Source organism: Sycon ciliatum, chromosome 8 (assembly GCF_964019385.1).
Source record: "Sycon ciliatum chromosome 8, ocSycCili1.1, whole genome shotgun sequence".
Lineage (NCBI taxonomy): Eukaryota > Metazoa > Porifera > Calcarea > Leucosolenida > Sycettidae > Sycon > Sycon ciliatum.
Window position 1 is genome coordinate 17,562,079 of NC_088650.1, and position 14,835 is coordinate 17,576,913.

Below are 14,835 nucleotides of genomic sequence, written 5' to 3' on the forward strand. Positions count from 1 at the left end.
GTTGCGTCAGTTGCCATGGAAAAGCTCATGATTCTGACGCTGACGCAGCATTTTTGCCGTAGTGTGACCGAGGCCTTAGCATGCGAGAGGTACCGGGATCGATACCCGGGTTCTCCAGGCATTCTTTTTTTATTTTCGCATTTTTTGTTGACATGGATAGGAAGAAATCAGAGGTACGAAATTGCAACACCTGTCCAAATAGGCAGGGGGACTAGCTCACATGGTAGAGCGCTCGCTTAGCATGCGAGAGGTACCGGGATCGATACCCGGGTTCTCCAGGCGTTCTTTTTTTATTTCATATTTTTTGTTGACATGGATAGGAAGAAATCAGAGGTAAGAAATCGCAACACCTATCCAAATAGGCAGGGGGACTAGCTCACATGGTAGAGCGCTCGCTTAGCATGCGAGAGGTACCGGGATCGATACCCGGGTTCTCCAGGCGTTCTTTTTTTATTTTCATACTTTTTGTTGACATGGATAGGAAGAGAGCAGAGGTAAGAAATCGGAACACCTGTCCAAATAGGCAGGGGGACTAGCTCACATGGTAGAGCGCTCGCTTAGCATGCGAGAGGTACCGGGATCGATACCTGGGTTCTCCAGGCGTTCTTTTTTTATTTTCATATTTTTTGTTGACATGGATAGGAAGAGAGCAGAGGTAAGAAATCGGAACACCTGTCCAAATAGGCAGGGGGACTAGCTCACATGGTAGAGCGCTCGCTTAGCATGCGAGAGGTACCGGGATCGATACCCGGGTTCTCCAGGCGTTCTTTTTTTATTTTCATATTTTTTGTTGACATGGATAGGAAGAAATCAGAGGTAAGAAATCGCAACACCTGTCCAACTAGGCAGGGGGACTAGCTCACATGGTAGAGCGCTCGCTTAGCATGCGAGAGGTACCGGGATCGATACCCGGGTTCTCCAGGCATTCTTTTTTTATTTTCGCATTTTTTGTTGACATGGATAGGAAGAAATCAGAGGTACGAAATTGCAACACCTGTCCAAATAGGCAGGGGGACTAGCTCACATGGTAGAGCGCTCGCTTAGCATGTGAGAGGTACCGGGATCGATACCCGGGTTCTCCAGGCGTTCTTTTTTATTTTCATATTTTTTATTGACATGGATAGGAAGAAATCAGAAGTAAGAAATCGCAACACCTGTCCAAATAGGCAGGGGGACTAGCTCACATGGTAGAGCGCTCGCTTAGCATGCGAGAGGTACCGGGATCGATACCCGGGTTCTCCAGGCGTTCTTTTTTTATTTTCATATTTTTTATTGACATGGATAGGAAGAAATCAGAAGTAAGAAATCGCAACACCTGTCCAAATAGGCAGGGGGACTAGCTCACATGGTAGAGCGCTCGCTTAGCATGCGAGAGGTACCGGGATCGATACCAGGGTTCTCCAGGCGTTCTTTTTTTATTTTCATATTTTTTGTTGACATGGATAGGAAGAAATCAGAGGTAAGAAATCGCAACACCTGTCCAAATAGGCAGGGGGACTAGCTCACATGGTAGAGCGCTCGCTTAGCATGCGAGAGGTACCGGGATCGATACCCGGGTTCTCCAGGCGTTCTTTTTTTATTTTCATATTTTTTGTTGACATGGATAGGAAGAAATCAGAAGTAAGAAATCGCAACACCTGTCCAAATAGGCAGGGGGACTAGCTCACATGGTAGAGCGCTCGCTTAGCATGCGAGAGGTACCGGGATCGATACCCGGGTTCTCCAGGCGTTCTTTTTTTATTTTCATATTTTTTGTTGACATGGATAGGAAGAAATCAGAGGTAAGAAATCGCAACACCTGTCCAAATAGGCAGGGGGACTAGCTCACATGGTAGAGCGCTCGCTTAGCATGCGAGAGGTACTGGGATCGATACCCGGGTTCTCCAGGCATTCTTTTTTTATTTTCGCATTTTTTGTTGACATGGATAGGAAGAAATCAGAGGTACGAAATTGCAACACCTGTCCAAATAGGCAGGGGGACTAGCTCACAAGGTAGAGCGCTCGCTTAGCATGCGAGAGGTTCCGGGATCGATACCCGGGTTCTCCAGGCGTTCTTTTTTATTTTCATATTTTTTGTTGACATGGATAGGAAGAAATCAGAGGTAAGAAATCGCAACACCTGTCCAAATAGGCAGGGGGACTAGCTCACATGGTAGAGCGCTCGCTTAGCATGCGAGAGGTACCGGGATCGATACCCGGGTTCTCCAGGCGTCCTTTTTTTATTTTCATACTTTTTGTTGACATGGATAGGAAGAAATCAGAAGTAAGAAATCGCAACACCTGTCCAAATAGGCAGGGGGACTAGCTCACATGGTAGAGCGCTCGCTTAGCATGCGAGAGGTACCGGGATTGATACCCGGGTTCTCCAGGCGTTCTTTTTTTATTTTCATATTTTTTGTTGACATGGATTGGAAGAAATCAGAGGTAAGAAATCGCAACACCTGTCCAAATAGGCAGGGGGACTAGCTCACATGGTAGAGCGCTCGCTTAGCATGCGAGAGGTACCGGGATCGATACCCGGGTTCTCCAGGCATTCTTTTTTTATTTTCGCCTTTTTTGTTGACATGGATAGGAAGAAATCAGAGGTAAGAAATTGCAACACCTGTCCAAATAGGCAGGGAGACTAGCTCACATGGTAGAGCGCTCGCTTAGCATGCGAGAGGTACCGGGATCGATACCCGGGTTCTCCAGGCGTTCTTTTATATTCATATTTTTTGTTGACATGGATAGGAAGAAATCAGAGGTAAGAAATCGCAACACCTGTCCAAATAGGCAGGGGGACTAGCTCACATGGTAGAGCGCTCGCTTAGCATGCGAGAGGTACCGGGATTGATACCCGGGTTCTCCAGGCGTTCTTTTTTTATTTTCATATTTTTTGTTGACATGGATAGGAAGAAATCAGAGGTAAGAAATCGCAACACATGTCCAAATAGGCAGGGGGACTAGCTCACATGGTAGAGCGCTCGCTTAGCATGCGAGAGGTACCGGGATCGATACCTGGGTTCTCCAGGCATTCTTTTTTTTTATTTTTGCATTTTTTGTTGACAAGGATAGGGAAATCAGAGGTACGAAATTGCAACACCTGTCCAAATAGGCAGGGGACTACCTCACATGGTAGAGCGCTCGCTTAGCATGCGAGAGGTACCGGGTTCGATACCCGGGTTCTCCAGGTATTCCTTTTTTTCCGTATCTCTGCAATGGTGTCTCCCAAAACATTCTTCCTGTTTAGGCCAAGTAAAAAAAGAAAGATGGTTTATCGTCCGCGCCTGCCCCGAAATTTTACCGTCCCGGCCAAATTATTTTATTTTTTAGTACTGGTAAGTGCACTGTATGTCCTGCCTTCTACGGCCTCTAATCAGCATGGCCTAGATTTTCGAAGGTCAAGTCCACAGACTGAACCATAACTTAATCGCCATGGCCCTAGTATGGGCTTGAAAAGTGAAACTGATAATCAGCTGCCTGATTTCTTCATTTTTCTACATTGGTTGTTGCACCTTTCCTTATTAGAATCATCAAAATTGTGTCTTGCAAGATGTCATTCATGGCTGACGATTCATCTGCATCCCATGGATTTATCTCACTCTGCGCCAAAATGGCTTCAAAAAAATACATCAACAAAAAAACGAAGAAAAAGTCATGTCTGAGGTTGCGAACACCTACCCGATACCCCACAGCCATACATGTACTGGGTACATGCATAATAAAAAATAAAATAAAAACCCTCCCATCCGCCCCGATTTCTCGGGAAAAGCTGATGATAAACAATCAATATAGTTTACATGGCCTTACATATTTAATGTGTACCACTTCAACAAAGAATTCCTTATCACAGTGCACAAACAATTTACACCCAACATACCTTTCTTTTGCCATGTCTCTTGAGCACAGTATCAGCTGTTGCGACATCATCACCAAGCTTTTCCGAAGACATGAGAGTCTTGACATCATTGCACCAGGATTCCACATCACTGAAACACACCACAGCGAAATCACACACACACACACACAGCAAAATGTAGTATCAAGTGGGGCCATGGTGCAAAGTGTATGGGCACAGCTACAGTAGTACCTCTCTGAAATCAAACTGAAGACTGCCTTTTAGCACTCTTCGACGTTCCGAATGGCGCAGTATGTGGTTAAATCTCGCACAACCAGCTGTAATCCACTCCAGTCTCATCACTGAATTGAACCATAGTCTCAGGGCAATTTCTTTATGCAAGTACTGTTACTCACCGAACACTGCTGAGGAACAACTGAAGTTCCAGTGAGTCATCCAGCTTAGCCTGCCGTGCATTAGCCTGCACAAATCAAACAATTATGATGCCAAGAGTGATGGTCATAATGAGCCCAATAATGCGTTACTCACGAGAGATGCTGCTGTGCCTGGGAAATCCCCCTCGGTAACAGAGTGGGGTGGCCCGCGACTACAATACATCTGCCAATGTGCAACATCGACGACTACTCTTCTTTCGAGTTGTACTTGTAGCACTGGTTTGACGCATTCACACCATTGGTGTAACAGAAACAACACACTGCTACGACCCCAGATGCACTGATAGAGCTCTACCAACTCTACCCAAACTAACCCTATAACAGCAGACCATACACATTGAGCTGCTGGCCAGCTAGGGATATCCTGATACAGGCGCGAGTGTCTAGGGATTCTGATTTTGTTGACAAGTTCATCACCAATTGCACTCATAATGAAATAGTTTTACAAGTTGCTGAATCTCTCTCATGGCCAGCAATCGAGGACATCTGAGAGTTGTAATTCTTGTACTCCTCCGAGGTGTGATTTTTGGCGTGCTGGGCCAAGCACAAGGAAGCCATCTGCAAAAAAACTGCAGAAAATGGTTGTTGTTTGATCCTTTGGTGTAATCTTTGTTTCTAGTCGAAGCTAGTTGCTGTTTGGAGCAGAAATGCGGAAATTGACTATTTTCTGCATGTACTCATACATGTACTCATGTACTCAGGCATGCAGTCTCACTCGTATTTTAGCTCTTTTTCTGGAATGGATGCTGCTCTGCGCCCCTTGGTGAACATTTCCTGCGCTCGTGGAGCAGCTGAACTGGTATGTCTGGTTCCTGGTTTGAAAGTGGAGAGTCGACTTTTGTGCCTTGAAAAAGGAGTAGAGAGCGATAAAGGTACGTCTGTGGCTTATTTTTGAGTGCTCCTCGTACATTTTTGATCGTGATAGAAATTCTCAGACCAAAGTCAGCGCGATGATGGCCGCACAGTTTTCTTGTGGATTTTTTAGTTGTTTCATCTCGTATCTATGTCAGTATCGTGATGGTGAAGTGGAGAGGGTGATTTTCTTCCTCTAGGCTTCGTTCGGCCGACTTTGCTTCATCCTCGTTGAAAAGTGATCCAGAAAAAAGGTCGATTCGCAAAATTATGTTGATTTTCAATGTACGTGATGACATGCGATTGCTGGCTATGATTAACATAGAGTGATTGCGCCAGTACTATTCCAAAGCAGTTATTCAATGCACGATCATGCTCTGCTGGTGATCGTGCTGCAAAGAAATATTGCCGTGATAAAGGTAATATCTTATGAACCACAGCATGTTGAATATTCAAAAGTGCCATCAGACAAGCTGGTACTGTGCAGTGGATAATGGAGGTAAGAAGGTTGCATGGGCTCACCTTCTCGCGTAAACTAGTCCACCCGCTGCTGACTTCCTGTTCATTCTCTGTGACCCTGGACGCCGAGTCCGGATACAGTTTCTGCAGGTCACTAGATCGACTGGCCGACTGTTTGACCTGAGTGAGATGAAACAGAAATATTACTTATGGTGAAAATAGATAGCATGTCAAATTGTCGATGTAGTCAAACACGTGTGTAGGTAATCAGACTGTCTTTCATATGTCTTCCATATATCCTGTCAAAAATCATCTCAAGCTGAACACCATATCTCAACATACTTTCCCACCTGTGTAGACCAGTTTAGTTTTCTCTGCACAATGTGATGTTCACTAAACGTAAATTGGAATCCACTTATTTTCCAACTCGAGATTCCTCTCTCCTGTCCGGAATCAGAGTTTTGAGTATGAAATGTATCCACAGAGCCGTATTTTCCCGCGGAGGGGGGGGGGGGATGCGTGTTATGTTGATTTGGTTCCATGCAATTATGTTATCAATGTGAAATCTCAACCAGTTTGGAACATTTTTTAACCTTTTCATGCAAAGCACTAAGGTCTTGCTCCAGTCCTTCGTGTGTCTTCAGCAATGCCTGCACTGCGGCAACATTATCGCCATAATCGTCAGATGACAGGATTGTGCACAGGATTGTGCTCTTCTCGTTCATCCAGCCTACGACCTCCTTCGTCTCCCTGAGAAAAGAGTATGGACACAAACGGCAAGTAGGTAAAATATTCACACACACACACACACACACACACACACACACACACACACACACACACACACACACACACACACACACACACACACACACACACACACACACACACACACACACACACACACACACACACACACACACACACACACACACACACACACACACACACACACACACACACACACACACACACACACACACACACACACACACACACACACACACACACACACACACACACACACACACACACACACACACACACACACACACACACACACACACACACACACACACACACACACACACACACACACACACACACACACACACACACACACACACACACACACACACACACACACACACACACACACACACACACACACACACACACACACACACACACACACACACACACACACACACACACACACACACACACACACACACACACACACACACACACACACACACACACACACACACACACACACACACACACACACACACACACACACACACACACACACACACACACACACACACACACACACACACACACACACACACACACACACACACACACACACACACACACACACACACACACACACACACACACACACACACACACACACACACACACACACACACACACACACACACACACACACACACACACACACACACACACACACACACACACACACACACACACACACACACACACACACACACACACACACACACACACACACACACACACACACACACACACACACACACACACACACACACACACACACACACACACACACACACACACACACACACACACACACACACACACACACACACACACACACACACACACACACACACACACACACACACACACACACACACACACACACACACACACACACACACACACACACACACACACACACACACACACACACACACACACACACACACACACACACACACACACACACACACACACACACACACACACACACACACACACACACACACACACACACACACACACACACACACACACACACACACACACACACACACACACACACACACACACACACACACACACACACACACACACACACACACACACACACACACACACACACACACACACACACACACACACACACACACACACACACACACACACACACACACACTGTAAGTGTATTCACAGTGCCCATGAGCAACAATATCGGCACATGATGTACCAGAAAGCTTTCCAGCACATGTACAAGATCCAAGGCAGCGGATTCAGTACCCATCACAAGTATCCATCTGAAGTGCCAAACCTCTAGCTACAATATCTGGTCCATACCAGAGTGCTACTGTTCCACAAGATGTTAACATCCAATTCTTCGACAGATATACTTTGATAGCAGTTGCGCACTCAATGCACAGCTCACCGGATAAACTGCTCCACATCCTTTGCAGCTGTCAACTTTGCTTGTCTCTCCTTACGCAGTTCTTGCAGTCTGTCCCATGTTGCTATCAGTTCCTGTGGATTTGTAACAAATAGCACAGGAAATGTCATGTCTTCTCATTAGTCCTGATGATATGGAGTGTTTCTGGTGGCTTTTGACTATCTAATGAAAATGCCATGACTCTTCTGTCTACAAAACATCTCCCTGGTCAGGTACCAAGAACACATGATTTGTCTGAATAGCATTCTAGAGTGCATGATCTGTTCAGGAATTTAGCCCATCTGCTCTCAGAGTTTTCAGCAAAACGCACTACATCTTTACTGGTATTCTATGGAAATAGAACTGTCCAATGTATCTTCCCCACTAATCCGCCCACCTTCTCCTTCTCGCTCATTGGTGCCGTCTTGGGATGGCTTTCTGCAGCGTGCTGACTACTAGCACTGCGAGAAGCCTGCACTTGAGCTTCATAGCTGGAGAGATCCTGCAGCACCAAGCAGAAACATTCGGAACACTTTCGAATTATTCAGGCGTGCTAAGAAGTCACGAGGACGGGGCAGTGGCAATAAGAGAAAACATCAACGCCTTATGCACATCATAAAATCTTCATGGCTCAGATTTATTACTGCATTGTGTATCATCATATACTGGTCAAACTACCTACGCCGTAGCAACTACAACAATCACGCAATGACTAGAACCAATAAGGCCCGGTATGGACATCACAACTGAATCCTTGCTATCTTTGAAGCCTTGCAAACCTTTTCAAAGTCATCCAGTTTTGCTTGCAACACATCGGCGTTGAGTAAATGGTCATCAAAGTCGGACGAGGAACTTTCGGCCGCTGCAAGAGCCATTGCAACAGATCTGTGTAGAAGAGAAAAAGAAGTATTGGTTTTCAGTTGACCTAACTCCCTCTTATGGGCAGCGAAATAGCACAGATGGCACAGAAGGACCCTCACTATGCTCTTTCTTTGCCTACGTCATTTCCCTGAAAACCAGTGTGCAGAGCTGGGCTAGTGATCAATCATATGGAACGTGTGACGGCTCGTCACCCACTCAGCCACTGTGCTGCTGCTACGTCACTTACAACTCTTGGTTTTCACGTCATCAGTCACGTGAGATGATGGCTGGTCTGTCATGTGAGAGGATCCCCCCCCCCCCCCCCCCCTCCGACCCCCCCCCCCCCCCCCCACACACACACACAGAGATAAGAACTAGAGCTATGAGAACCCGACTATGAAAAGCGCATGGGAAGGAGTGCGCTGTGCCACTTGCTGTGTACATACCTGGCGTTATTCAAGAACACCTGAAGGTCGTTCTCGTTTAGCAGGACAGCCTTCCTCTCTGCAGACTGGTTACATAGAAACACAGCCATAGGAAATATGATGTCAGCTCAGATGAACCTCATCAACCATGATCTTATCAATTGTATGCAGCAGTGAGGTGGGCACATTATAGTAACCATTGAAGAAGTGTGTTCTTCCCATATTGCACAACATAATGATGCTTTTAAGAGTAGAGCCCACACGCTCTCTTCCATCAACACTGCAATAATTCAACTCATTTTATGATATTACAACGTTTCGGCTAATTGCCTTCATCAGGTTCACAAAGTAATGGAAGAGAGCATGTGGGCTCTCCTCTTAACTGCATATGAAACTGCAGGAAGCCTCCCCTCTTTTACTTTTGATAATGCTTCACATGTTAAACTTACTTTCTTCTGTAGAGCTGACCACGATGACTGAATGTCACCATTCTTTTCCATCACGCCATCACCAAATCGCGGAAAGGCCTCCTTGAGACGATCAGCTTCATTTGCGAGCTCCGCAACCTGCATGAAATCATAGAGACACACAATTGTTAGCGGCCATATCATTGCAATGCAAAGTGCTTTTGATAGCTCTGCTTAGGTGTCATTCCGGTATCAACAACTGGACAAAATGCGCTCATGGCGAAACTAAAGAGCTTTTTCAGATATATAACACACATACACACACACACCCTTTGGAATTAGTATGGTCAACTGAGCCTGGACAATCGGTGGCAAGCCGATCAGATCATGACACCATGCCACTGCATAGCAATATAGTTACCTTGTCTTGGACCGCTGCAAGATTACGCTCAAATACTTCGTGGCTACGAATGAGCGACTGAACTGTGGGTAGCGAGTTGCCGCAATCATCCGTGTCCAGCTGAGCACTGAAGTCTGCAATACGACCCAGGGTCTCGCCAGCATCCCTGCATTGAACACAGGATGGCAACAGTTCTTTCACGGAGTTTCCCAGTTGAACGGCCACCGTCATTTTTATTCTCTGGACAAAACCATTATAAAATCCTGCAGCGGCCTCTTGTGGATTGCGTTAGAATCAGCATGCATGTCAGCATTGTGGCACAGTCAAAGGCACTGCGTATCTGGTCTGAATGAATTTCGATATACAATTCTTCATCTGACCATGACACTATTTGCAGTACTTCCTCGAGAGTAGGGGACTAGAATTAAACACTGCTCCCTTTAAAACAAAGAACTGAGATTTAGTATGCTGTAGACAAACCTGTTGAAAGTCTGAACTTGGTGGGCAGAGTCAAGTAGGGCCTTGCGCTGGTCAGCTCCATCAAGCAAGGAGCTCCACCTGGTTTTCAATGCCTGCAACAAAGATGAGCACACACCCTGGGCTTGTTACTCTCAGTCTTGCTTCGTTCATCTCCAAACAGGGTTAATTCAAGAAGACAATACTTTGATCAGTCCCTCCTACACAGAAACACTCTCTGGAGAATCAACTGAACTTTTATATGAAAAGGGCATAGATAAAACATTATATGCATGACGGATTTGGGAAAGTTTCTCATTTTCAATTACACCTCCAAATATCTTGGATGTGACTGACCTCTGTCACGCCATCAATCTGGTCCTTTTGCGAATGTCCCTCCTCCACCATCTTCATTGCCGTGGCATCAACTGCTTTGACACGGTTCTCGTTGGCGAGCAAATCCGTCTTGAAGTCGCTGAAGTTCTTCTGCAATTGCTCCACACGATCAAGATCATCTCCAACTTCCGTAGAACTTGCTACATTGCTCTGCAGACACACATGCACGTTGGAAAATAATTCTGTTACTATGGGGGGAAAGCATAACAGTGTTGACTATGACCTTAATGACAGGAACCAAACAATTTTAAGGTTGTGCTTAATGCCGGTTGAACACTAAAATTAATGATGAAGAAAGGAAAAGGACAAAATGTTACGAGTTATGACAAACTGTCCACCATCGTAACCAGATCTTATACAGTCAGCGAGTGCGACAAAATGGCACTGACAAGGAGTACTGAGACATTCGGCGACCTGACACCTAGCTCGAACACTTCTCCAAGGCGCAAACCAACAGTTTGTCATAACTCGTAACATGTTGTCCTTTTCCTTTCTTCATCATAACTATTGGCTCACCATCCGAGTTCAACTAAAATTTATGTTAGTCTCCAATTTAAGTATGACGGCATCGTTTGATTTACCCGATCTGCTACATACGCATCCACCTCCGCCGCATCATCCTTCAGTTTGTGAAGTGACTTGGACTCTTCCAGTTTCACCCGTCGCTCAGTTGCTTTGACTAGAAGTGCTTCATACCTGCAATACACACAATGAGAAAGCCATGGAGCACATCGGGGATCCATTCACTCATGATATCCATACTAGGCCATAGCACGATGGAGCCAAGAAACACAATAACAGAGCAAGACCAGAATAAGTAAGTTGTTGAAGACACCTTGCAGCTTACAGAGCATTTGCGACAAACCGAGTACTCCACTTGCATGTTCCTAACTCACGTCTCTCCTTCTGTTCAAATTACCTTTCCTCAAGGCTCTTCTGCTTGTCCGTCACAGCTTGCGGCACAGTTGTATCGTCAGCAGATACCTGGCAACCACTGCACAGAGCAGCCAGCTTGTCCATGTGGGTCTTGTACGAGTCAATGTTCTCACGCAGTAGCTTCAGCTTCTTCAGCAGCTCCTACACATGCAGGGCAAGGCAAAAGGAGTAACAGTTGCAATTACTGCTACGTAGCTAACACAGCAATCCAGTACTCACGATCACTGTTTGCACGCAGTGTAGACTACGCATGCTTACACAAACCAATATATGTGTCAACTTTGTAGAGTTGTGCTTTCAGTGTCTAATAGACCAATGTAAAATACTGTCTGTTTCAGCAACAGCTCAGTGACTATACAGCACCGGAAGGCTGAACATCTATACATCTGGAAATGATCAGTATTGGCTGCTCCCAACAGACTAAACAGACTGTGATAGTGATTACCTGTGCTGCATCCACGCCTGCACCAAAATCTGTGCTTGCCACTGCCGTTTCCTTCTCCTTCAGCCAGGACTCGGTCTCGCGCGCATCAGCAAAGTACTGGTGCTCCTTGAGCGACTCGGCCAAGTCACGCTTGCGGTACTCAGACTTTGCCTGCAGCTCCTGCCATTCCGCAGCAAGTTTGGCATTGTCTGGCTCAATGTCGTCCTTGGCGTAATGGCCTGTAAGCAATTAGAATGAGAAATATGGTTATCAAGAGCATTACTGACTGATAAGAAAAATTTCTATTGATGCAAACTCTGATTTTGAGCTCAAGGAAAACAGTTGATAAAACCAACATCCATCAGACTTCTGAATTCATTCACATAACGGAAGAGTGGTAAGGGCTTCATTATATGGGGAGACAGTGTAGTCAAACCTTTCAAAAAGATTCTTGGATAGGCTAGGAGTCAAAGCTCATATCCTCGTTACATTCTCACCTGCCTCAGTGAGTCGCTCAGCGAATGCACAGACCTCCCCGTGCCTGGATTTGTGTGCGTCCGTGTCCACCTGTCAGGTACAAACAGGTTAACAGAAATAATAAGAAGACAGTGAAGAAGTGGAATCAGTACCTCCTACAAACACATTCATTAGACATATCCTTAAAAAAGAGAAGACATACATTCGCATAAGCTGTAATTGATTATATTGACCAAATTGTAGCGGAACATAGGGTAGCAACAAAACTCCGGCTTTTGAATACATGACTCCGGGACAGAAGCAGTGTATCTAGTTTCAACATAACTGACATGCACTACCTATTAAGACCGTACATGCATTGGATATTTCCCTGATCCTTCCTACATCGCATGACCAGGCTCACCTGAAATCCGTCATGCTTCTTCATGAGTGCCTGCACACTTGGAACATCGGTGCCTGTGAAAGATGGTAATTGGAATAAAAACTGCGCTTTAGTTAAACACAATCAAGGCAAGAAAGAGAGAAATAGATCTATAAAATGTCACCCATGTAATGCATCAAACCGTGTTGGCTAGCCCCTCATATGTTCAGTGTTAACAGAGAAATACAAACACCAAAGCGACTAGTCTAAACAGTCCTCGCTGGTTTCATAGGTGAGTTTCTTCCTCCAGTAGACTGCCAGAAGAGGTCCTCAGTTTCCAGCTGTCTGTTCATAGCAGGTATCCTGCAGGAGAGGTTCAACTGTGTATTATAAAGGATGCATGGCAGTTCTTAGCAATCTTGGTTCAAAGCATGGTGTTATTGTGAAAGATGCGAACCCCGCCTGCAAAAAACTGCCATAAATATCCAAACATACCTCTGTTGACCGCTGACACATTTGGCAGATGGCCGGCAATCCAGCCATGCTCCTCCAGCGAGTCACGCAGATACAGTTGCAGCTCAAGCGAGTCACTCAGGGCTTTAGTGCGTGCAGCCATTGGTTCCTGGAAGCACGATAGAATAGACATACGAGTAACATGACTTGGGTGACATGCATTGGGATAGTCCTTGGATAGTCCTTGATCCAGCCAAACCTCATTCAGAATAACACTAAGGCAGCGTTCTCCTTGCAAAAACTACAGTCCATTCATAAAAAGATGATATCCTAGCTTTTCGCCATAAATGGGTCAAATTTTTAGTTTTTTTCACTATTTGTTGTGCAATCCCCATGGAATGCTCTTATGTTTCTGAAGTCTATTTCTCCAAAAAGCAAGCCATGACAAGAATAGGATTTCGGCCAGGTTTTGCCCCCCCCCCCCCCCCCCCAGCACTAAATTGGAGAAAACGCATGAAAAACCAGGCCGCTCCCTCCACTTGCATAGCAGTACATTGTGCGGTTCGAAACCCAGTTGAGGTACCTTTTTTGGACCTTTTTCAAGTTTCAAATCCCGCGGCACTGCGCCTATATGACAAAATCTCGAAAAATACCAAATGCGGTAGCTCGCCAGAGCCAGCGCTCATCGTTTTTTTATGAATGGACTGTAGTATTCATGACCCAACTAGGAAGATCACTGTGTATAAGTTACATCAACTATGCACAAAGTATGGACAAAGTATGGAAAGAAGAACGTCTAACGTCCGTGGTGTTTGCCGTGTTACAACATTTTTATTTATGATAACACAGAACGACCAGAGTGGATGAGAATGAAACAAAGAAAGGAGAGAGCAGGAGGTGAGATGCGAGGACAGCTGGAATCAAAAAGAAGATAATAAACATGAAAAGGTGGTCGCTACAAGACATGTCATAGCTTGCAGCTGCATATTTTGGTTTTATCGAAAATCCGGAAATGGAGCAACATAACTGTTATGTTGCTTACACTCAACCATCTAATTACCACATCAACAGTATGGAGTGGAGTGGAATATGGATATGTTTGATTCTCATGAGAAGCTGCGACAATTACATACCGTCAGCGATCCAAAGCGAGTGGCCACCTTCTCGGCATCAGCTTCAATCGTCTCCAGGGCATAATGATGTTCTTCCTTCTGCTCTTCAGACAACTTCTTCAGTGCACTCACGGCCGCCTAAACTCACACAATGTCAGAACATGGCATCATCAACGTTACTGCTGAAGTGCAACCCATTGCATGTACACATACAATTCTATCATGTACAGTGCTGGCAACTGAAATCCGACCCCCTGAGCGGTGCGCTCACATCGCAAAGAATGTGAACCCACCGCTCAGGGGGTTGG

At 45.5% G+C, this 14,835-nt stretch overlaps 2 protein-coding genes and 10 non-coding genes across 12 annotated transcripts in view; 10 read left to right on the plus strand and 2 right to left on the minus strand.

Moving 5' to 3' along the window:
• The window catches only part of LOC135823938 (spectrin alpha chain, non-erythrocytic 1-like), a 62,644-nt gene extending 56,367 nt beyond the window's left edge, over positions 1-6,277 (minus strand). The window contains exons 1-4 of the mRNA XM_065336816.1: positions 6,177-6,277; positions 5,647-5,763; positions 4,234-4,298; positions 3,860-3,968 (exon numbers count right to left, since the gene is read on the minus strand). Coding sequence (XP_065192888.1) covers positions 3,860-3,931 — 72 coding nt within the window. The 5' untranslated portion in view covers positions 3,932-3,968; positions 4,234-4,298; positions 5,647-5,763; positions 6,177-6,277. The remainder of the gene's footprint in view (positions 1-3,859; positions 3,969-4,233; positions 4,299-5,646; positions 5,764-6,176) is intronic.
• Positions 206-278, plus strand: Trnaa-agc (transfer RNA alanine (anticodon AGC)). Its single transcript has one exon. It is a non-coding gene; the product is annotated as a tRNA-Ala (tRNA).
• Positions 366-438, plus strand: Trnaa-agc (transfer RNA alanine (anticodon AGC)). Its single transcript has one exon. It is a non-coding gene; the product is annotated as a tRNA-Ala (tRNA).
• On the plus strand, positions 688-760 carry Trnaa-agc (transfer RNA alanine (anticodon AGC)). Its single transcript has one exon. It is a non-coding gene; the product is annotated as a tRNA-Ala (tRNA).
• Trnaa-agc (transfer RNA alanine (anticodon AGC)) lies at positions 849-921 on the plus strand. Its single transcript has one exon. It is a non-coding gene; the product is annotated as a tRNA-Ala (tRNA).
• Trnaa-agc (transfer RNA alanine (anticodon AGC)) lies at positions 1,170-1,242 on the plus strand. Its single transcript has one exon. It is a non-coding gene; the product is annotated as a tRNA-Ala (tRNA).
• Trnaa-agc (transfer RNA alanine (anticodon AGC)) lies at positions 1,492-1,564 on the plus strand. The gene has a single exon. It is a non-coding gene; the product is annotated as a tRNA-Ala (tRNA).
• Trnaa-agc (transfer RNA alanine (anticodon AGC)) lies at positions 1,653-1,725 on the plus strand. The gene has a single exon. It is a non-coding gene; the product is annotated as a tRNA-Ala (tRNA).
• Trnaa-agc (transfer RNA alanine (anticodon AGC)) lies at positions 1,975-2,047 on the plus strand. Its single transcript has one exon. It is a non-coding gene; the product is annotated as a tRNA-Ala (tRNA).
• Positions 2,135-2,207, plus strand: Trnaa-agc (transfer RNA alanine (anticodon AGC)). Its single transcript has one exon. It is a non-coding gene; the product is annotated as a tRNA-Ala (tRNA).
• Trnaa-agc (transfer RNA alanine (anticodon AGC)) lies at positions 2,457-2,529 on the plus strand. Its single transcript has one exon. It is a non-coding gene; the product is annotated as a tRNA-Ala (tRNA).
• Positions 4,230-14,835, minus strand: part of LOC135823600 (spectrin alpha chain-like) — a 30,366-nt gene continuing 19,760 nt past the window's right edge. The window contains exons 21-38 of the mRNA XM_065336445.1: positions 14,549-14,665; positions 13,458-13,584; positions 13,005-13,057; positions 12,622-12,691; positions 12,146-12,363; positions 11,684-11,841; positions 11,346-11,460; positions 10,726-10,914; positions 10,393-10,484; positions 9,934-10,078; positions 9,555-9,671; positions 9,127-9,191; positions 8,599-8,704; positions 8,217-8,321; positions 7,823-7,914; positions 6,177-6,333; positions 5,647-5,763; positions 4,230-4,298 (exon numbers count right to left, since the gene is read on the minus strand). Of these exons, the coding sequence (XP_065192517.1) occupies positions 4,230-4,298; positions 5,647-5,763; positions 6,177-6,333; positions 7,823-7,914; positions 8,217-8,321; positions 8,599-8,704; positions 9,127-9,191; positions 9,555-9,671; positions 9,934-10,078; positions 10,393-10,484; positions 10,726-10,914; positions 11,346-11,460; positions 11,684-11,841; positions 12,146-12,363; positions 12,622-12,691; positions 13,005-13,057; positions 13,458-13,584; positions 14,549-14,665 (2,112 nt within the window). The remainder of the gene's footprint in view (positions 4,299-5,646; positions 5,764-6,176; positions 6,334-7,822; positions 7,915-8,216; positions 8,322-8,598; positions 8,705-9,126; positions 9,192-9,554; positions 9,672-9,933; positions 10,079-10,392; positions 10,485-10,725; positions 10,915-11,345; positions 11,461-11,683; positions 11,842-12,145; positions 12,364-12,621; positions 12,692-13,004; positions 13,058-13,457; positions 13,585-14,548; positions 14,666-14,835) is intronic.